General features: G+C 50.8%; 1 protein-coding gene across 2 annotated transcripts in view; it reads left to right on the top strand.

Annotated features, from left to right (window-relative positions):
* The window catches only part of LOC147718709 (hypoxanthine-guanine phosphoribosyltransferase), a 451,506-nt gene that overhangs the window by 270,577 nt on the left and 157,126 nt on the right, over positions 1–23,803 (top strand). For both annotated transcript variants that reach the window (XM_086918683.1, XM_086918682.1), the window contains exon 5: positions 14,299–14,316. In XM_086918683.1, coding sequence (XP_086774809.1) covers positions 14,299–14,316 — 18 coding nt within the window. The remainder of the gene's footprint in view (positions 1–14,298; positions 14,317–23,803) is intronic.

Genomic DNA, 23,803 nt, shown 5'->3' with positions numbered 1-23,803 from the left:
AACGAGAGACCTAAAGTGGGACTACTCATCGAATACCCCTCTGTCAGCTCAAGGCTCAGATGAACCGCAGCCACAAACCAGCGGTGCCTCACTGACACTCGAAGTAATACACCAGGCTATCCTATCCCATAGGGAGGAAACGCGCCAGGATAGTAGGAAAGTCCAGGCTACGATGAGGAAGATTCAAGGGACAGTAAGAAAACTCTCCAAAGCTTGCACCGACACAAGAGAAAGAGTGACAAACCTAGAGGAGAGAATCGTTACTACTGAAGCGGAAGCCTCTAATGCTTTGTCCCAGTCTGAATCGCGCACTTCGAAAATTAATGACATCCAGTGGAAGCTGGAAGAATCCGAGAATTGGATGAGGAGGAATAACCTCAGAGTCCTGGGTGTCCCAGAGGGGATCGAAGGGCAAGATATAAAATCATTCATAGTCAATCTCTTCAAATCTGCCTTCCCTGAACTGAGCGAGTGGAACTGGGCAACTGAGATCCAACGGGCCCATCGAACCCCATTTAAATTGCGAGCACATGCAAAAGAAGGTGATAAACCCAGGGTGATCCTAATCTTTTTAGGTAATTTTCTCCTAGGACAAACCATCTCAGAGAAAGGTAGGCCAGAGGCAAGGAGATCAGTTGAAGGAATTTCGTTTTTCGTTCGCCCAGACTTCTGCCACTCAACAGTGGAGAGACGCTGGAGACTGAGGCAATTAATAAAACCCTTTTAGGAGAAAAATATTCAAGTTTATCTTATTAATCCGGCTCAACTTAAAGTACTTCATAATGGACAAATACATTATTTCTCTTCTGAGATTAAAGCAAGGGACTTTTTAGAGACTGTAAATAAATAGGAATGATATAGCTGAAAGACTCATGTTGAAAATATCCTGTATCTCGGGGGGGTCTTAATGGGGATCTGGTGGGCTTTTGTCTCTTTTTTCTATTTTTCCTTCTTAGAGTAGGTTTGGTTGCAGTTGAATGGCAGTAATTATTGGCGGAACACGGGGTCGGGGTGCAGGTGGATGGGCACGGGTGGTGGCTGATTTGTATACTATGAAGTATTGGTCAGATCAGGATTTAAGGGCTCAAAAAAATAAAAATAAATAAAAGGAGAAGGAACTTATGTGCTTTTAGCTGGGGTGCGCATCACATGCCCAGACCAAGGTCTGAGCGCCTCAGCAGAGATGGGGTTGTGGGGCGGGGGAGGGAGGGTTTGGGGGGGCTGAGAGGGGAGGGTGGTATGTGGGGGTCCTAAAAAAGGGGGTGGGAAATGAAAAATTCCTAGTATGTCAGTTAAACAGAGAAATCTTTGTCTATGTATATGAATTAGAGATAATTATGATTTATACTGGTAGAATAGCAGGAAATGAATTCGAACTGAAAGATGCTTAAAATCTGCACAATGAATATAGGGGGTTTGAATGACTGGAGACCCATCTTCCCTGGTCCAAAAAACATCTATTCAAACTTAGGGGGTATGATCTCCTGACCTGTTCTACGCAAACTTCAATGATCAGAGGTGTAGCAATATTGGCTAAATCCAATGGAGTGAAAGCTAGACGCCAGATATCAGATAAGTTAGGGAGATGGGCTCTGGTGGAATTGGAATCGGGAGGTACAGTCTGCACAATTTATGGCTCAAATTTGGACGATCCCAATGTCCTTAATGTGATAGAGTTAGGGTTAGCAAACTGGCCAGCACCAATCATTTTATGCGGAGACCTGAATATCTCTGCCGATCTAATGAATAAAACGACTTATGCTGGCCGCAAACCTAAGATATATCGGGCTTTAGGCTCGCTGGTGAAATCACATGGGCTGGTGGATATTTGGTGGAATAATGAGCCGTATAAAGAGGGCTATACCTACTTTTCCTCTCCGCATAAAAAATACACTGAACTGGATTATTTTTTTATAAACTCAACGGAGTTAAATAGGGTTACGATTAAAAAATTACCTATACTTTTATCTGATCACAATCCACTTATCTTACACTATGATAAAGGTACTTCCTCTAGGATTCATTCTAATTGGTCCTTTGAGAAAAGGCTCCTAGCTAACCCAATATTTGTCGAGCATCTGAGAAAATGGACATTAGAATTTTCTGATATCAATCTGTATAGTGCCTGCAGAAATAGCGTCTGGGATGCATTTAAAGCCTCTCTTAGAGGGGAAACTTTAAGTTTTGCTGTAAACCTTAAGAAAAAAGAGCGCCAGGATAATGAGAGGTTAATTGCCCAGCGAGTGGAAAGCGAAGGACGCCATATTGAAGATATTATTCAAGGAAATTATGCATCTGAGAGCTGTTAGAAGATTATGGCTATAAAAGCGGAGTTATTTAAGGCGATAGCGCAAAAAGCGGCGGATGATTACCAGACTTACAGGGGTAGACTCTATGAGACAAGGGAACAGGCAGGGAAACTTCTAGTGCTGAAAATAAGGCAGGGCTTCAATAGTAATATAATTACTGTTCTCCAGTATTAGTGGTGTCTTTCATAGATTCACATGCTTGAATATTCCCCGTCGTCAAAGTGGGAGTCCCACAGTAAATAAAATAGCAATAATGCTAAATATATATAAATATATATAAAATATATGTACATATAATACATGATAAAGAATAGGAAACATAATAGAAACCTCAAAAAACTATTCCTACAAAGGAAAGCATGGTAAAGAGAAAAAACTACTTGTAACACATTAGTGTCATTATGTTAGTCCAAATTACAGCCAATCAGGCATCAGCACCCTCTAGAACCTTCTCCTCAGAAGCTCAAGCCCTCAGATTTTCTACCGCATGTCGTGTGAAGGGAGTCTCCCTGAGCTCTGCTCAGTTTTCACCTCTACTCATCTATTTCCAGTGTTTTTCACAACATGTCAAGTAAGAAGTCTTTATTTAGACCTTGCTCTTCTTGTGAGAAGCTGCGGCTTTTTGAAAAGGGCCCCCACCAGAAGTTTATATACTGTTTATACCCTGATCAGGAGGCTAGCAGCTGCAAGTTCTGTAGAACTTTTTCTACAAAGACTCTGAAGGACAGAGAAGGCCGCCTTCTCCTTTGGCTTCAACGTCTAAAAGACAAGGATTCAGCCCTGTCAGACGCAGAAAGTTTTCATTTAGGACTTTCTTCAGCAGCATCCAAGCGTGGTAGTTTACAGGATGTTCCATCTCCTTTCCTCAAGAAGATGAAGTTGGCCTTGCCTCTAGCTTCTGTGGCGTCTTCTGCCACCCCTACCACCTTTACGCCCACGAGACCTGGCTCTCCGGCGTCTTCTGCTGCCTCTCTAGGTGTTTCCACGCCTCTCAAAGTTCCGCCGTAGACGGGAGCGTCGACGAGCGCTCCGACGACGAGAACGGCATTTGCTACATCCTCGACGACGACGCTGACTACTACCTCAGCTTTTTTTTCTCAACTACGGTCTCGTCGACAGCATCCACGTCGACGAGGGTTGCCTTGCCTTCCAAGCCATTTCCGTCGACGATTCCCATTTCCTCGTCGACGAAGAAGAAAGAATCCTCGTCGACTAGAGTCTCCAAGAAGTCCTCGTCGTCGTCAACGGCGACTCAGTCGACCAAGATCTCGTCGACGAAGATACCGTCGACCAAAGACTCGTCGACGAAGACCTCGTCGACCAAAGCCTCGTCGGCAAAGACTCCATCTACGGAGGCTACACTGGCGTCAACGACCGTTCCGTCGACTATTGCTTCGTCAACGGCCTCGTCTACAGCTGATCGACCGTCGACAGTGGCCCCGACGACGATTCCGTCGATGGCCGTACCGTCGACTATCATTTCTCCAAAACTATCTTCGTCGACGAGCAAGCCAGTATCGTCGGCGTTATCGACGACTGCACCGTCGACGACGGCACCACTTTCCTTTGCCTCGTTGCAGTTAGTGCCTTTGAAGACTTCAGAATCTTCTCATCGTCGCGACAAGGTTCTGTGTCACCAGCTCTCTGATCCAGAGCTGCAACCACCTTCTTCAATGTTTGCCACTACATCTGAGCCTGACACTGACTCAGAACAAGAAGGGTATACCTTTGGAGCGGCACAAAGTCCATCTGACTTAAAAATTAAGTGTCAGGACTCGGATTCTGAGGAAGGTGACGGTGATCAACAGTCTCAATCTGAGGAACAGCTAGTCCAAGTCCCTATGGCTACCATTCCTTTAACTCTGATCTCAAATCTCCAACATATGCTGGATGATTACAACCGCCGTTTCCCAGCTACGCCACAGAGTACACCGGCACCATCTCCGGCTACCGTGGCACTGCCTCCACCTTCTCGGCCGCCTGTGTTACCACTTACAACTTCGTCTCAGGTTCAGATGTCTATTAGGATCCATACAACAGTTTATGCACAGGATGCGGATGATGAGGCGGTCCTGGAGCGTGAGGACGGAGAAGTCCCAGACAATTCGGATGAAGCAGGCGACCCGGATATGGCGAACTGGGATGATTATCAGGCACAGACGCCCCTACCTCAGCCAGGGAACTCTGGAGATTCACCTCCTCTTCGCTAAGTACTACTGCCTGGACAGTCAAGTCCGCAAGGATGGCCTCTCTGACCATTCCGTGCTGCAGGACTTCTGGATCGAAAACTTAGCCGCAGTCCCTCCTCCTGGGATGGTATCTATTCTAAGATAAGGAATCTGCAGCTAGATGTCTCTGTCAGATTGACAAGTTACTTACCTTTAGTAACGCCTTATCTGGTAGAGACACATGGCACTTTTTAAAAAATCAAAAAAGTGCTTTTTTAAAGGAAATCGCTAATTACCACCAACTTGAAGTTGGTGGTAATTAGCAATTCCTTAAGGCTGAAGTGCACTTTTTTTAGTGCTACGTACATTGCATTTAAGTAATCCGTATTTCCGATTCCTTAAATGCAAGAGCAAAATAAGGAATCGCTATTTTGCGAATCCTTATTTTGCATGTAGGTTTAAACTCACCTACATTGCACTCAGCCAAATACCGGTCGGTAACGCAGAGATTCTGCAACTTTCTGCGTTACCGCTAGGTATTTGGCCACCTACATCTGGCCCTCAGTGAATAAGCTTTTACTTTGGCAAGCAAACATACTTTTAAATTGGTCTACTGTAGAATAGACTAACAGTAGAATTCCTAACTGAAATAGCTCAAATCAAATCTACAACTCTAAAGTTTCAGGAGTGATAGAAAATAAGTCGAAATTTGTCTAAAATCCGATCAACTGGGCATAGCCTCCGAACTCTTCGTGTTATTGAACTGAAGGAACCTTCATCCCCCACAATATTGACTAAGTAGTATTAAGGAAAATGCAAGCCTGAAGAGCACTCTTTTGTCTACCAGACTTAGTTGCGTAGGCCAAACGGGCCTCTAAAGAATACTTTCTACAGAATTACCTTGGATATTATCGGGACGTAACAAATCATATCTACAAGTAGAAACATAGGTCATACAAACCATTGTAGTTATTTACTTAATTTGGGCAGATCCCTTTTCAGGTCGAGCCTAGGCAGCGCATGGGCTGCCTCTCGACATGCTGTTTTCTACTCTGTGCGCTTTCACCACGCCCACTGCTTTTCATTGGTTCCATTGTCTGCCTTTCAAAATTCCCTTTTCGAGCTTCCTACACAGTGTTGTGAAGGGGAGGTTCACACGCAGCACGAGTACAGCAAGCAGGAGCGGCATTTCGGAAGGCTGCTGTCCTTATTTCTTTAGCATCTAATTGTAAGCATAACATCAATCACCCATTAACCGCTTTGTAGAAAACTTAAACATTATACTTGAACTCTTAACGATAAACTCTTTCTTTAAAGTTCAATTGACGTAAGTAGTGCGATGGAATAGAGATAAAGGAGAACAAGCATTTACAATGCAATGGTTTTGCCTTTGTTAAAGTTAGAGCTATTGGCATTGCTCTTGACATTATTTTTATTTGTTTTTTTAACATAAATAAATGGCATTGTCATTTACAATGCCACTAGCTTTATCTCTCGCAAATGACACACACAGCCACACAGAGCCCCCCCCCCACACACACACAGAGCCCCCCCCACACACAGCCACACAGAGCCCCCCACACACACAGCCTCACAAAGCCCCCCCACACACAGCCACACAAAGCTTCCTACACACACAGCCACACAAAGCTTCCCACACACACAGCCACACAAAGCTTCCCACACACACAGCCACACAAAGCCCTCCACACACACCCACACAGCACAAGCAGGTAACAGGGGCACACGGAGGCACAAGCAGGCAACAGGGGCACACGGAGGCACAAGCAGGCAACCGGGGCACACGGAGGCACAAGCAGGCAACGGGGGCACACGGAGGCACAAGCAGGCAACAGGGGCACACGGAGGCACAATCAGGCAACGGGGGCACACGGAGGCACAAGCAGGCAACGGGGCACACGGAGGCACAAGCAGGCAACCGGGGCTCACGGAGGCACAAGCAGGCAACAGGGGCACACGGAGGCACAAGCAGGCTACAGGGGCACGAAAACAGAGGCACAAGCAGGCAACAGGGGCACACAGAGGCACAAGCAGGCAACAGGGGCACACGGAGGTACAAGCAGGCAACAGGGGCACACGGAGGCACACGCAGGCAACCGGGGCACACGATTACTGGTGGCTGACATTATTTCATGAAGTCGACCCATCACTTGTTTTGCTTTCCTTAAACAGAACAGGGTAGGAATCGAGTTCCTGCAGGAAACACATTAAAATGCACATGGAGTATTCCAAGCTAGCAGAGAAATGGGGTGGACAGTGATATTATTCTGTGTCTTCTACCGTCAACAGAGGGGTGGCTATCTATTTGTTCTAGAAGTGATAAACATGGACCAGGAAGATTACTTCTGATAGATGTTTCATAAGCAAGAGCCCTATGAAACGGACAAGCAATGGTAACTGTGTAATGACGGGTAAAATGGATATCCTCAATGAACAGGGACAGAGCACATATTTTTGAATGTAGTTGGCTGACTTGATGGATAGCGTAGATATGATGGATGACTGGAGAGAACTGCATTGCACTGAAAGGGCTTATTCCTTTACCCTCTCCACCTACCCCCTACCACTCCCCATGGCTCAATAAAAGAAAAGACACGAGAAAAAAAGCTAAACCTAGCATCTTCTTTCAGCCAGTGGGGCTCTCCTGCAACTCCGGCAGCCGAGGCAGCGGTAGGGGGGCGGGAACGGGACCCGAGGCAGCGGTAGGGGGCGGGAACGGGACCCGAGGCAGCGGTAGGGGGGCGGGAATGAGGCCGGGGAGACAGAGAGCAAGGCAGCGGTAGGGGGGCGGGAACGGGAGCCGAGGCAGCGGTAGGGGGGCGGGAACGAAGCCGGGGAGACACGGAGAGCGAGGCAGCGGTAGAGGGGCGGGAACGGGAGCCGAGGCAGCGGTAGGGGGGCGGGAACGAAGCCGGGGAGACACGGAGAGCGAGGCAGCGGTAGGGGGGCGGGAACGGGAGCCAAGGCAGCGGTAGGGGAGCGGGAACGGGGCCGGGGAGACACAGAGCTGGGAGCTCAATCTCAAAATGCCTGTCCACCTCATCCAAGACCTCTTTCCAATAGGCCGACAGCACCGGGCACTCCCAGAGAATATGCGTGAGGGTACCCTCCTGTCCGCAGCCGCGCCAGCAACCCTTATCGCCGATTTTGCGCATCTCGTAGAGCCGTTCCGGGGTGTAAAGGTCTCCGTCAGCCCAGTGTGGTACGCAGAGTGCCTCGCCCGATACGCGATCCTATCCCACTCTTTGTGGCTCAAGGACCTGCCCAATTCCCTGTGCCAGCGCTCCCTCCCTGGGTTATGGTAATGGAACGGCGGGGGTTGGAGAAACTTGTACAAGTCGGTGATAAGCTTGGCATCCGAGGTCCGGGTTACCAGCCATCGCTCATAGGGCGTAATCGAACGGGCAGCGACGTCGCGCACCGGGGGCTGAAGAGCCCAGTGACGAACTTGCATATACTGCAGTCTGTCCCCCTCCGTCAGGCCAAACACCTGTCGGAGCTGCTGGAAGGGGAGGACGCCCTCCGGCCCGTAGATCTGGAAAAGCGCCCTGCAGCCGGCGCTCACCCAGTGGGAAAAGGCCCCCGGTTCCAGGCCCGGAGTGAAGTCTGGATTGCCAGCAATGGGAGTGAACGGCGATGGAAAAGTGGTGAGCTCGCGAAGCTCGCACACCGCGTCCCACACTCTCAGCGGAACCCGGGTGATAAAAGAGGCGTAGAGGTTCGGCGGGCGGTGAGCGCGCCGCAGGAACGGGACTTCCTGGAGTGTACGGCCCGCAACTGCCTGGTCTTGAAAGAGCCAGTGCTTGTCTGATTCCCACCGGCTCCACTCCACCAGATACCGAAGTTGTGCCGCCTGGAAGTACTTCCAAAGGTCCGGGACCCCGAGACCCCCCGCCTCCGGGGCAAGCATGGAGAGGACCCGCTTCATCCGAGGCTTACGGCCCTGCCACACAAAGCGGGAGATGTCTGCCTGCGCCTGTCGTATCCAACCTACAGGGGGCTGGAGAGGTAGGGCGCGAAAAAGATACAGGATCTGAGGCAGTATGGTCATCTTCACCGCTGCGATACGGCCCAGCCACGAGAGCAGGCCCTTGTTCCATCGGCCGAGTTCCTCTTTGATCTTTTTGCCCAGAGAGGAATAGTTAGCAGCGACCATTGCAGGCAGGGAAGGCGCAAGCAAGATCCCCAGGTAAGGCACCGTGGAGGAGGACCATTGCAGAGGAAAAAGACGCTGGAGGTCCCGCCTGGTGTGGGACACATCCAGGGCGGCCGACTTAGACATATTCATCTTGAAGCCTGCCACGCGGGCGAAGGTATTCAGTTCCCGGACGCAGGCAGGGAGCGACCGCCTAGGGTCATCCAGGGTCAGCAAGACATCGTCCGCATACAAGCTAACAGTATGCGTGTATTGCCCCATCTTCACTCCGATGGCGTCCGGGTTATCACAAATCCTCTGGACAAACGGCTCCATATAGAGGGCAAACAGGAGCGGTGAAAGGGGGCAACCCTGTCTCGTGCCGCGCTCAATGGCAAAGCTGCCAGAGCTGTGTCCGTTGACACGCACCGATGCTGACGGCCTCTTATAGCAATTAAAGATCATAGTGCGGAACCTCTCGCCGATCCCCAGTTTCCCAAGAACCAGCTCGAGGTACGGCCAATGAACCCTATCAAAGGCCTTCTCCGCGTCTACCGATAGCAGCATCCGCTCCCCCGGGACGCGTGAGGCCTTTTCCAGCACGTGTGTCACCCTCTTGGTGTTGTCGACCGTCTGCCTACCGGGTACAAAGCCGGCCTGATCCGCCTCCACCAAACCTGGTAGATGTAGACCCAGTCTGGCCGCCAAGATCCCCGTGTACAGCTTGAGGTCCACATTCAGAAGCGAGATGGGCCGATACGAGCCGCACAGAGTCCGGTCCTTTCCCGGTTTCGGGATAACCGACACGGTCGCCGAAAGAAGGTCCGGCGGGATAGCTCCCGGTTCGGAGAAGGAGTTGAATAAGCGAGCCAGGAGAGGCGCGACAGTGGGACAGAAGGTCTTGTAAAACAAGGCCGTATAGCCATCCGGGCCCGGGGCCTTGCCGTGTTTCAGCTGTGCAATAGCGGAGATGACTTCCTCCACGTGTATATCCCTCTCCAGGTGGGCCGCCTGGGTGGGGTCCAAGGCCGGAGGGTTACTGATTCCAGATAGGCCTCAGCCTCTCCCGGTGGGGAGGGCTCTGCCGCGTACAGCGCTTCGTAAAAGGCACGGAAGGAGTCCGCCACCTCCGCGTCACCGGAAACCGGGACTCCATCTGCTCCCACTAGCTCCTTTACGACGTAGCGTTGCTGCGCAGCCCTGAGCCGGTGGGCCAGGAGCTTACCGCATCTATCCCCGCCGGTGTAAAAGGCATGTTTCAGGCGCAACGCCGCATACTCCGCCCGGTCCAGGTCCAACGCAGAGAGAAGTTTCCGCGCCGCCTTCAGCTGCCTCCAAACACGAGGCGCCCCTGTCCGGCGGTGAACCTGCTCAAGTTCCCTGACCTGCGCCGTTAATTCCTCCCTCTTGCGTTGACGCTCCTTGTTCTCCGCCGAGGAGATGGAGATAAACTCCCCTCTGATGACCGCTTTCAAAGCTGCCCACTGCGTTGCCAGGGACGTATCGGGGTTGCTATTGTGAGTCAGGTACTCCTGAATGACCTCCTCCACTCGCTTCACCACCGACTTTCTATGGAGAAGTGTGTCCCGAAGCCGCCACATCCCTCTGGAGGGGGGGGCCACCGGCCAAGCAAAAACTCCGGAAACCGGCGCATGATCGGACAGGGACAAAACCCCGATGTCAGCCGCCGTGGCGGCTGAACAGAGCGGTCCACTCACCAAGAGGTAATCCAACCGCGAGTAAGTGCGGTGTGCGTGGGAGAAGTATGAGTAGTCCCTATCGGCGGGGTGCATTATGCGCCAGAGGTCATGTAGATCCATCTCTGCGATCCGGTCCTGTACCGCTCTAGAAAGCTCCCCCGTCTGCGGAAAGCGCTGGGCCGACCTATCCAAGGTGGAGTCGAAGACCATGTTCAGGTCTCCCCCCAAGATGACGTGGCGGTCGGGTGAGGCAGTAACGTCTACCAACACAGATTCCAGGAAGCGATCCTGGTGGTCATTTGGGCTGTATACGGAACCAACCGTAAAGGCTACACCCCCTAGACGCATGCGATACACTAGGAGCCTCCCCTTCTGCTCGGCATGTTTATACAGCACCTCACCTCGGAAGGTGCTGGCTAGAAGAATGGCTACCCCTGCAGTCTTAGTCGCAGCCGAGGAAAAGAGTTGCGTGGGGAACTTGGCAGAGCGCAGCCTATGGCAATCTTTAGAGAGTAAATGGGTTTCCTGCAGGAGGCAGATATCCGCCTGCGACCCTTCCAGCAGGGAAAGAATCGCCCTACGCTTCACAGGGTTGTTCAGACCCTTTACAGTAAGGGTCACTACTTTCAGGGGCGGCATCATTCCCAGGGAAGCAAAGCGCCGTGCAGCAAGCTCGGGATCAGTGGAAGGGGCGCGCGGGGCAGGGGTGCAGGGAAGGCCAGAATCGGCCCCGCATATGTTCGGACAGCATCGGACGGGACCCCCCAACACCAAACCAACTGTGAAACCCCCCCATAACCAACCCATGGCAACCAGCCAAAACCAAAAACAAGAAAAAACACCCCATAGTCTCAGTCTAGCCCAAATGGGCGAGTCTGCAGAAAACAGTCAAGTGGACGTCCAGCCACACACCTCCAGCCACCTCCCCCCAACCCTCAGCCCCAACCCAGCATCGAAGAAGCTAAGAGTTCTCCCCCCGGAGTAAAGTTAGGCCGTCTGGGCCACGCCGTTGGAATCGGGCAAGTTCCTGGCCGCAGTCCTCAGGGCTTCCGCCATATCCGCCCTGATGGTAGGGGAGTCAGGGCGACTCGCCGTCGCCGACGATAGGCGCCTCCTCGATCTCCGTCGGCCCCGCCGCTCGGGGCGCCGCCATGCGGGTGTGGCTCCTTCTTACTCCGTAGCTGTGAGTCCCAGGACCCCACAGACATCTTGTAAGGAGCGCAGCTGATGTAACACCCCATTCCATCGAAAAATAAGACGGAAGGGGTGACCCCAGGAGTAGGCCGTCTCATGCTCTCGCAGGAAGTCCGTGGCGATGCGGAAAGACCTGCGTTTCTGCAGCGTGATGGCGGACAGGTCCTGATAGAGCGCCACGGGTCGTTCTCGAAAGGACAGCGGCTGTTTCCTGCGGGCCTCTGTCATAATGCGCTCCTTTAGGGGGAAATCCGGCAAGAACGCCAGGATATCAGGCGGGGGTGCCGAAGATTGGCGCTGTCGGCCCACCCTGTGTGCTCTGTCTATGCGGATCGGGAAGTCCGCTCCTTCTCCCAAGATGTCGCGGAACAGGTCCTGCAAATAGGCCACTAGGTCCGCACCCTCATCCGCGGACGGAACTCCCCGCACCCGGATATTATTCCGCCTGGATCTGTTCTCAAGGTCCTCCGAGTGGGCCTGGAGCTCGACACACTGCTCCCGTAGGCGGAGGACGTCCTGCTGGAGATGAACTATCTCCTCGTCGCGGCGCTGGGCCGCCGTTTCCACAGTGTCAACTCGCTCGCCCAGGCCTTCGATTTCTCTTCGCACTTCGCGGACCTCACCCGCCACCTCGGTCTTGAGAGTCTGAAATTCCTCCTTGAGGGAGCTGAATAAGTCCTCCATGAAGGACCTCGTGACAGGTGGTTCGCCCCCGGTGGCGTCCGTTGAGGCCCGGGAGGACCCCGGGGATGGTTGCGCCCTGTCGCGCAGTTGCTGGGCCCTGCCGAGCATGTCCGGCAAAGTGCGATCTCCCCGTGCTGCGCCTCGTCTTCCGGCCATCCTGGTCTCCGCGGTGGTCGAAGCTTAGAGCCGGCTGTTGTAGACGCGTCCAGCCCGCTCGTGGGCACCAGGTGTGAGGTCCTCGGCGAGGACAAGGGTAGTGCGTCACAGGCGACAAAATGGCGGCCCGGGTCAGGACGAGACGACCACCGGGCCAGGCAGGGCGGTCAGCAATGTCCAAGTCGGAGGCTTTCAGCTGTGTGCACCCAGGGAGGGCAGCAGATGTGTAGGCACCAGGAGAAACCAAGGCGCTCGTATAACCAGGGTGCGGGCGAGGGCCACCAGCATCAGTTCCGCAAAGACAAGATGGCGGGAGGGCGGAACCCAGGATGCCAGCCCAGGCCAGCTAGTCTATGGGCGACCCTCAAATGGCAACGGGTCGGGGAAGTGCGGACCAGTGTTTCCCAGTACCATCGGCCAATACGCCCGGTCCGGGCTCCGTTCAGGCTTCACCGTTCCACTCCTCCAGGCTCGGGGTCCGCCAGGCGTCACACTCCGATACTCATGGCAGGGGGGTAGATCGTCGTCGCAGGGCAGGGGTCTGTCGTCTAGCGATGGTCCCGGCCACCAGGGCGCCGGCCGGGAAGCTTCCACACTCCGCGGAGTTCGTCTATTCCGTCCCCCGGGATCTCCAGCTTTCAGCACTCGACTCCGCCGAGGCGCGCGGACAGCGCCGCAATACGCTCCGCCTCCAGGCCCTTCTCTTCGGGGCGACCCAGGCTCCCCTCCTCGGGTCGATCGTTGAACAAACTTTTCAGGGACTTCCCCCGGGGCAACAGAAGTCAAAGTGGTATCAAAACGTGCCCCAAGAACTCCGGCACAGTTCTCTCGCCCGCAGTGCATCCGCGGGGGGAGAGAAGCGCAGGAATCGGGGCTCGAGCTGAGCAGGGCCGGAGGAGCTACGGGAGGAAGCATCCGCTCACCCCGCCATCTTGGCCACGCCCCCCTGCTCTCTAGACTTTAGAGACTGAATGGTACCTCCTGATTTGTAGGATGCACATTTTAGTAAACCAATCCTGTTTTCTCACATATCCTATGTACTGTACACAGAGGGATCGGAGCATTTTAAGTCTGCTGTGCTGCTCAGTCTTCGACCTTACTCTGCTCCACATGCTTTGATGAAAGCGATGGAAATGTTCGCAACTGGTCGTCTGAGGTCAAGGGTGTATGTATTTGCATACTTTGATGACTGACTGCTTAAGACTAGTTCGCTGCATGCATTTGTACGTCACCTCAGATGTTTTTAAGGTGTTCCATCCGCGAGTCAGGTAAGTATCCATCAGACAAAGTATTACCGAATGTAAGTGATTTGTTCATTTGGTTGCTTAGCTGATATTCTAGAACCACTCCTGAATTTCCACTCCCCTAACATCAAGATAATCAAATGATTGGGACGGAGTTAATGACTTCATTGGGCTACTTCAAGGTGGGTTAAGTTTTGATTAGCTCCGCCAATTCATCAGAATCAGTATGTCCCTCGTACCTGCTCCAGAAATATTCTTTTAGGCCCTGACTGTATCATATATGAAATCTTAAAAGACACTGGGTAATAATGTCCCTTAACCGAACTCCTTTATCGATAAGTGAAGTCAGTTATTCACAGTATGTATTTTATCCAATTTATTTGAATACCAATGACATGTACAATGCCAAGTCAATCTGCTCACATGGACCACATTAAACTAGTATGAGAAACCAAGTTGGGGGGGAGGGGGTCACAGAATGTAAAGTGCAAAAGAATGTTTTGCAAGTTCTGAAACCTCTTTTCCCCATGTTTTTCACCCCACCTTTCCTCAGTTTGACTGTACAGATAAAAATAAACGTGTGAAATGAATGATAGTCCATAAGATTAAGTGCTGTTTATACTTTGATTGCTCGATAAGGCATTGCCTTGATTCTCCTCTAATATCTATTTTTTTATTCTCTTCTAGAATGTCCTGATTGTAGAAGTAAGTGATGCATTACATTTTTTGAGTAGTATTTTGGAGTATTTGAATGTGAAACATCTGCCAGAAGCGATACTGTTAGGCAGTAATGGCCTTGGAACTTATCGGAACACATTGATTGTTAAAATTATTTTTCCGTCTGATGGTGGGCAAGAAGTCTCTTCACAGTAGTTAACATGAATCACACTCTTAATAAAGTAATTCCCCAAAGCCAACGTGAACATGGGAATTTAAGTCCAATCTCAAACATCCTATTTGTGCTTATGATCCAGAGAAGACCGCAACTAATCAGTCTTGACTGCATGTTCGGGCTAGAATTCTGAAGAATGTGTCTCATGTATATGTATATGTATGTATATGTATGTATGTATGTATATGTATATGTATAGGCATTTATATAGCGCACTACTTACCCGAAGGGTCCCAAGGCGCTTCGACCGCTGCAAAACCCTACCTGGCTTCCCTGAGAGATGGTCCCTTAATGGGTATCTCCAGGGTGAGACCAGGCATCCCCGGCGGTCTGGTGGGGCCGGTAGTGAAGATGAGGCAAGCTAATGCCCAGAGTTGCCGAGTGTGATCGCTGATCAGAGTGGGCACCGAGGCGAGAGAATTATCGAGTCCGCTGACCCTGGTCCAGAAACCTGCCGCGCCGGGAATCGAACCCTGGTCCCGGGCCGTCCTCTGCTCTCGGGTCTGCCGCCTCTAACCAGTGAGCCACACAGTGAGCCTGACCTGTGATGGACCTGGATCTTTGAGCCTTGACCACTATTTTGTACTGAGAAGGCTTCAGAAAGTGGCAAGAGAAAGTGAAACAGTTAAGGGCCTGTAATGGGCGTTCCAAATCAGACATGCCAAGTATCTGCGCCTATAATAAACCTGGTAGCGAATCGAGATTGGACTATATCATGGGTACTCACAAACTTTCTCTTGGGGGCCAAATTTACACTGTGGTTTGTGTCCGAGGGCCGCACCTGTGGGGGTGGGGTCAGTGGGAGAGGGGGCAGGACTAGAGCAACAAAAAAAAACTGACCATGAGGTTGATCACTGGTCCCTGCAGCGGACACCTTCGTCCACTAAGCCACCAGACCCGGCATACACACATCTCTCTCTCTCTCTCTCTCGCTCTCTTTCTCTCTGTGTCTCCCTCCCTCCCTCCCTCTCTCACTCTCCCTTACTCTGTCCCCCTCCCTCTGTCTCCCTCCCTCTGTCTCCTTTTCCCTCTCTCTCTCCCTCACTCTGTCACTCCCTTTCCCTCCCTTACTTTCTCTCCCTCCCTTTCCCTCTCTCACTCCCTCACTTTGTCTCCCTTTCCCTCTCACTCCCTCACTCAGTCACTCCCTTTCCCTCCCTTCCTTTCTCTCCCTCCCTTTCCCTCTCTCACTCCCTCACTCTGTCTCCCTTTCCCTCTCTCACTCCCTCACTCTGTCTCCCTTTCCCTCCCTCACTCCCTCACTCTGTCACTCCCTTTCCCTCCCTTCCTTTCCCTCCCTCCCCTTCCCTCCCTCCCCTTCCCTCTCTCACTCCCTCACTTTGTCTCCCTTTCCCTCACTCAGTCACTCCCTTTCCCTCCCTTCCTTTCTCTCCCTCCCTTTCCCTCTCTCACTCCCTCACTCTGTCTCCCTTTCCCTCTCTCACTCCCTCACTCTGTCTCCCTTTCCCTCTCTCACTCCCTCACTCTGTCTCCCTTTCCCTCCCTCACTCCCTCACTCTGTCACTCCCTTTCTCTCCCTCCCGTTCCCTCCATCCCTTACCCTCCCTCCCTTTCCCTGAATCAATTTCCCTCTCATTCCCTCACTCTGTCTCCCTTTCCCTCCCTTACTCGCTCACTCTGTCACTCCCTTTCCCTCCCTTTCCCTCCCTTCCCCTCCCTCCCCTTCCCTCTCTCACTCCCTCACTCTGTCACTCCCTTTCCCTCCCTTCCTTTCTCTCCCTCCCTTTCCTTCTCTCACCCCCTCACTCTGTCTCCCTTTCCCTCTCTCACTCCCTCACTGTCTCCCTTTCCTTCTCTCACTCCCTCTGTCTCTCTTTCCCTACCTCACTCCCTCACTCTGTCACTCCATTTCCCTCCATCCCTTACCCTCCCTCCCTTTCCCTGCATCCATTTCCCTCTCACTCTGTCTCCCTCCCTTACTCCCTCACTCTGTCTCCCTTTCCCTCCCTCACTGTCACTCTCTTTCCTTCCCTCCCCCCTCTCTTTCCCTTCCTCCCTCCCTTTCCCTTTCTCACTCCTTCACCCGATCTCCCTTTCCCTCCCTCACAGTGGCGGCTGGTGACATTTGAAAGTGGTAGGGCGTAAAAGTTACGGATGACTTGTTACGAGTAGCAAGCATTCACTAAATGTTCTTTTACATCATTATTTTGAAAAGTATACCGCCATCAAACCCATATGCACAGAATCACATTGTAACTGGAACACATGACCACTGCCCTGTGCGCTCTGCTGAGAGGCCAGGATTTGATGTCCATCAAGATTTCTGAACATCTTTTTCACTATTTGACAGGCACTGTGAGAAACTCGCAGTGCCCTCAGCCTAAGCTCCAGCGCTCTCAAGTGGTGCCACTCAGTTCAAGGCATGCACTGTACAAGAGTAATGTGAGACATGAAAAATAATACATGAACAAAATCCTTAAAATAGCTAACACTTTTATTTTATTTATTTTATTTATGGAATTTTTTAGTGCACAACTAATACCCTAAGGTGTCTAGGCGCAGCAAATACTCAGAATTACAACACCAATCAGAGCACGTTCTCATTAATTGAAAAGCCAAGTCTTCAGTGATTTGCGGAAATTAATAAGGGTGGGAGCAGTTTTAATGTGCAAAGGAAGTGAGTTCCAAAGCACGGGAGTTGTTACCAAGAATCGTCTGTCACCCCATGTAGCCGTTCTTGTCCGGGGGACGGTCAAAAGATAGCTAGCTGCTGACCTTAGATTCTTTTTGGGGATGTACACCTGAAAAGCCTCTTTTAAAAACTTCGGTCCTGTCTGGTGAATGGCCTTATAGGCTATGCAAAGAGCTTTAAATTTGATCCTGCTATCGACCCTTAACCAATGGAGATGGCGAATGGCTGCAGAAGTGGAATGTCGCCTAGGGATGTTAAGCAGGATCCGTGCTGCCATGTTTTGGACGGACTGAAGTTTGTTTAAGATATATTTGTGAGTACCAAGAAAGAGAGCATTTCCATAATCTAATTTTGAAAATACTAGGGTGGTAACTAGCGTTTTTCCTGCAGTTACTGGTAGATACGGCAAGAGTTTTTGTTATTTTCTTCAGTACAAAGAAAGCAGCCGAAACTACCTTGGTAACATGGCATCCAAAAGATAACCTGTTATCAAAAATCACTCCCAGATTTCTGACCTTAGTGACTGGCACCGGGGGGGGGGGGCATCTGACTGGGCCACCATGTGTGGGACCATTCTGGGGAAATTGTGGGAATTTTAGGAAATGCAACTATGCAATATTAACACATACAATGTAAACAGGAACTAAATCACTGACCTGAACGTGCTCAAGTTTCAATTAAATGTTAAAAATGCTAAAAATTTTCTTCCTTCAATGCAGCTGCACGCGGTGCACCCTCGGTTTGCCATCTCTTCCTGTAGTGCCCTCACTCCAGTTCCACTGCACTCTCTGTTCATGTGTCTCATCGCACAGCGTAGACTGCGCCACACAGGTCACTTAAGGTCCCGCTAGCCTGCATCTCTTTGTTGCTACATGTTGGTGTGCTTTTTAACTTACATCATGTCACTATAGGGCCCCTTTATCTTTAGTAACTTTGACATATTTGATTGCTATGGTTATATCACGGGCATCGACATTTGATGCATGTTGCGGCCGGCGGCGGCACCTGTTCTGCAGTAAGTACTTTTGTATTTCACCTAACTGTGCGCCTCACCTCCAACATGTTATTTATGACGGCATGACTGTCTAAGTGTAGTTTGGCGGCGCGCTTAACCAGATGGAGTCCTGCCACTGCGCCACCTCGCCTGAGCCTCCCCATCGCATTTCAAATCAATGCCGCCCAGCGCCTAGGCTCCGAGCCGAGGCCTAGTAACACAGTGCGCTTAAAATAATGTAAAAGTCATTTCGATCGATCATCAGTTAAGTTTGCACTTTGCAGTTTATGTTTATTTGTCCTCCTGACATGACATGCATGATTGATGCCACCCAGTCAGTCACTGCACCCAGTACTGATGCCAGCCACGAGCCACCCACACATGCATTCTAACTGTAGAGTCCCTCACTCCCTCACTGTCACTCCCTTTCCCTCCCTCACCCTCCCATTCCCTTCCTCCCTCCCTCCCTTTCCCTCCTTCCCTCTCTTACTCCCTCACCGGGTCTCCCTTTCCCTTCCTCACTGTGTCTCCCTTTCTTTCCCTCTCCCTCTGTCATCTCACCCTGCCTCTGTGTCAGCCCGGGCTGAGACAGTTCGGAGCACACACACACACACACACACAGCTGCACCGAGCGCATTAACAGGTCTTTAAAGGACCATTAACATGTTAATGAGGTTGTGTTGTTCACCTCTTAGCGCCCCTGCAGCTCCACTCTAACTATGGCAGGAATCGCCCGGCCGGCCCCCACAGAGCAGCAGAGTCTCTGAGTCGCGCTGCTGTAACTTAGTTTGCAGACACTCTTTAAAAAAAAAATAATTAAACACTGGTATGATGTGTACAAGGTCCGCGGGCCGCCAGGGAAGGCTTGCCGGGCCGCCACTGGCCCGTGGGCCGTACTAGGAGTACCCCTGGACTATATCCTTGTTAAATTATCAATGTGGCCACAATTAGTTGACTTTAAAGTTATTGAGAGAAGGGATAGTGACCACAACGCCCTGGAACTCTCTTATGTCTTACCGGGGAACGAAGATATAGTGCTTGATTCGAACAAAGACAAGTCAGGTCTTCTCCTAGAAACCAACCGAAGAAAAGTCAGGTGGGAGAAACTGACCACTAGCGGTGATAAGTTACCTAAATTATATGCAAGAATTATCCCGCTTCTAGAGAGGGCCTTCCAGATAGGGAGGAATGTTGCAGAAGGGGCAAATAGAGATAAGCTGGGCCAGACTCATGCAGAATTAATTAGCACCCTGGAGCTGGATCTATTCTCAAAAGCCGGGGTAAAAAAAGGGTCTACATCTAAAAGTACCTGGTATAATGCCACCTTTAGGGAATCAAAAACTAAATTGCTACTCGCAATTAAGGGGCGCAAAAGCAGGGATGAAATTCAATCCAGGAGAAGGTCTTATAGGAAGCTCTTGGTGGATGCAAGGGCTGAGTGGGATCAACAATATTGCGAAAATCTCTCAAGATCACTTGCCACTAAAGACTCGTGCAAATTCTGGCGAATAGTGGCTAATGGAACAGAGGACCTATCCTCAGCAATAGAGCCTAACATAGCTCCTAGCCTATGGCAGAGCCACTTTCAGCCATTGTATGCAATGGAAGAGGGGCCACCGAATGTAACAAACATTATGATAGGGCCAGGTCCAAAAGGAGATCCCTTCACTGAAAAAGAGGTGAGGGTGGCTATAGCTGGGTTGTCTGTAGGCAAAGCTCCTGGTCTTGATGGGGTACCTGGAGACTTATTTAAGCAGGAACCTGGGATATGGGCCCCATACCTTACGTTGATATTCAACGCTGTCCTGGGGGGGAATGGAGGTGCCGGATACTTGGCTGGGAGCAGAAGTGGTTCCGATTTTCAAAAAGGGCTCCCCACTGCTCCCAGCAAATTATCGTCTAATCAGTCTTATCGATATATCCCAAAAGCTTTTCGGAAGACTGATTCTGGACCGGCTACAGAATTGGATTGAGGAGATGGGTATCCTGACTCCCTACCAGGCGGGATTTAGACAGGGGGTCTCCACAATAGATCAAATTTTTAGGCTGAACCTTCTATATTGGAGGACAGCACTAATTGAGGGCGGTACCCTGTATACTGTCTTCGTAGACCTGCGTGCCGCCTTCGATTTGGTACCTAGACTGAAACTGGAAAGTCATGGAGGAGCTGAATGTCCCTGGAGACATCTTGGCAATCCTGATGAGATTACACCATAACAACTATGCCCGCGTTAGGTGTGGCAGAGGTGGCAATCTAACTGAAAGATTCCCCGTTCGTAGAGGGGTAAGACAGGGCTGTGTGCTCGCACCAACCCTGTTTTGCCTCTTTGTGAACGGGGTAATCGCCCACCTGACCAGGATTCCCAACACTGATGCCCCAAAACTGACTGGCAGCAGGGTGCCCGCAATTATGTTTGCGGATGACACCCTGCTGCTGTCTAAATCCCCAATGGGCATACAACGCGTCTTGGACGGGTTTATGCAGTTCTGCTTTGAGCGGGGACTCGAAATCAACCCACAGAAAACTAAATATATGATTCTCAATCCTAAGCCCCATAACCGCCCACCGCCCAAGCTGGGAACAGTTCAACTGGAACGGCTACATACAATTGAATACTTGGGGATTACTCTCAACAAAAAGCTAACGTGGTCGGCCCACCAGTCAAAAGTAAACATCAAACTGGCACAATTGGTGGGTGGCACTATGAGACTAGTGAACAAATCCCCCTACCGGCCACTTACCCCTATTATTCCCATTTACAAAGCACAGGCCCGGGGGGTGTCACATATGGGGGCGAGCTTTGGGGCCATATTCCATCATCTAAATTACTAACCATTGAGAACAAATTCCTGAGACAGATTGTTGCTCTCCCACAGAGTACTCCATTACTCCCTCTCAGGTTGGATATGGGCCTTCGGCCCATAACGGAGGAGCTGGGGCTCAAACCTCTAGCATTTTGGCGGCGTCTATGGAGCAGTCCAAACCTTTCAAATTACAGAGCTGAGTTGCAGGAATTTTTACAGTTACCCAACGCCTCAAGAACACCTTGGCTGATTTACATCAAGAGAACTTTTGAGGCAATTGGACTCCCTGAACTATGGTTGGACCCAGTCAACACTAGTACTATGATCCCTAAAAAGGTACTCGCGAGAGCTTACTACGAACACATGCTCTCCAGAGCTGTTAAAGGCATCAGGGATGGATCATTATCCGACCAGTTCATAAAAATTAAAGATTCCTATCAACTAGAAAGTGTCCTAGATGCCATGACTCCGGCATTAACCAGAAAACTATTCCTCCAATGGAGATACGGAAGGAGTAGTTTCTTTTCTGTAACTCCAGTTCTGTAGTAGGGGTATCTCTGTTATAGTCATAATCTAGTGAATAGTCCCGCCCATGTGCGTGGACCCCGGAGCAATCAAAAATAATCTCTTACAGTGTCAAAAAATGCAGAAAAGCATAGACACTTAAGAGAAAATTTAAAGACATATAATGCAGCCCCCAACAGGCTACACTGTCCAGTACTTCAGCTAGAAATTCCACCAAAAAATCCACAAAACAGCAAAGCCTGTCCAGATTTTCATTTTCTTCAGTACAAACCCCTCTGGAAGATAGAGAGGAAGACCTGGACAGACAAGCCCTATAGGCTGCCATTATGTGTCTTAGAATAGGGTACTGTGCCTTTAAGAGAACTTTCCGGAACTTCACAGTATCCCAGAATGCCTTGCAGGTCTCTCTTACTTTCAGTTCTTTTTGAAGGCGTACCACGCCAGACCTGTAGCATTTCTCGCATGACTATCTCTCTCTCCACCGGGAAGGAGGGCGGGCGCTTATGACTATAACAGAGATACCCCTACTACAGAACTGGAGTTACAGAAAAGAAACTACTCCTTCTGTAGTAGGGGATCTCTGTGCATAGTCATAATCTAGTGAATAGAATGGCAAGCCCATCCCCACACCAAAGCGGCGGTGGAGAAAAGAGAACCAACACCACTATTGCGCGAACAAATTCCGCAGCGAAGCCTGTCCCACCTGAGCATCTGCTCCGGCATCAGCATCCAGACAGTAATGCTTGGTAAAGGTATGAACTGACTTCCAAGTGGCGGCCTTGCAAATTTCTGCAATCGGCACATTACGGAGCAAGGCTGTAGTGGCAGCTTTGCCCCTGGTGGAATGAGCCTTAGGCTTACCTCCTAAGGTCTTATTAGCTTTCTGGTAACACAGTTGTATGCAGGACACAATCCACCTAGAGATGGATTGCTTAGAGGTCGCAAGACCCGTCCTGACCGATCCATAATTGATAAACAACTGGTCTGACCTACGAATACCTTTAGTCTTATCCAGGTAAAATTTCAACACCCTCCTAACATCCAGGGAATGTAGCGACCTTTCCGCTGGAGATGAAGGATCCTGAAAAAACGTAGGTAAAGTAATGGTTTGATTGACATGAAAGTCAGAAACAACCTTGGGAAGAAATTTAGGGTGAGTTCGCATAACAACCTTAGCAGCATGAAATACAGTATAAGGTTCATTACAACACAACGCCTGAATTTCACTCACCCTGCGGGCTGATTTAATGGCCACGAGGAACGCCGCCTTCCAGGACAGGTGCTGCAACGAAGCCTTATGAATGGGTTCAAAAGGCTCCTTCATCAAACTGGACAGCACCACATTCAATTCCCATGAAGGCGATGGAAGCCTGACAGGAGGGAACACTTTCTTCAAGCCTTCCAAAAAGTCTTTGATCACAGGGATCTGAAAGAAGGAAGTCTGTGAAGGGCTTTTCCTGTAGGCAGTCAATGCAGCGAGATGAACCCTAATAGAATGAACATTAAGGCCAGATCGCGCCAAATGTAGAAGGTAAGGAAGGATGACATCTTCCTTGCACGTCGTAGGATCCAAGTTCCTGGACACACACCAGATACAAAACCTCTTCCACTTGTAAGCGTAGGACGTTCGAGTGGAGGGCCTCTTAGACTCCTTCAGTATGTCCATACAATCTTCAGGTAGATTCAAATGTCCATATTGCACTACCTCAGGAGCCATGCCGCCAAACTCAAGGACGAGAGGTTGGGGTGCACCATCTGCCCCCCGAACTTCGTGAGAAGGTCCGGCCTGCACGGCAACCGAATGTGCGGAAGGAGGGACCGGTGTAGAAGGTCCGTGAACCACCACTGTCTGGGCCATTCCGGGGCAATCAGGATCATCCGTGCCCTGGACCGGGACAGCTTGATGACCACCGCTGGAATCAGGGGAATGGGCGGAAAAGCGTAAACAAAGCTGTTCGACCAGTTGATCCAGAGTGCATTCCCCAGCGTCCCTTGCTGGTAGTACCTGGAGGCGAAGTCTTAGCATTTGCTGTTTTCGGCGGTGGCGAACAAATCTAGGTCTGGAGTCCCCCACCTTGCGAAGACTTCTCCTAGTACGTTGTCGTTTATGACCCACTCGTGGTTTTCCTGAATCAGCCTGCTCAGTGCGTCCGCCTGAACATTCTGCACACCTGGCAGATGGGTAGCCATGATCGTCAATCCTCTTGCCAGAAGCCAGTGCCAGATCGTCTGCGCCTCCCGAGACAGGGTGCGCGATCTCGACCCCCCCCCCTGCTTGTTGAGGTAATACATCGTGGTCGTATTGTCCGTCTGCACAAGCAGA

Source organism: Lissotriton vulgaris, chromosome 4_1, assembly GCF_964263255.1.
Source record: "Lissotriton vulgaris chromosome 4_1, aLisVul1.2, whole genome shotgun sequence".
NCBI lineage: Eukaryota > Metazoa > Chordata > Amphibia > Caudata > Salamandridae > Lissotriton > Lissotriton vulgaris.
This window is presented reverse-complemented; position numbering and strand designations above follow the sequence as displayed.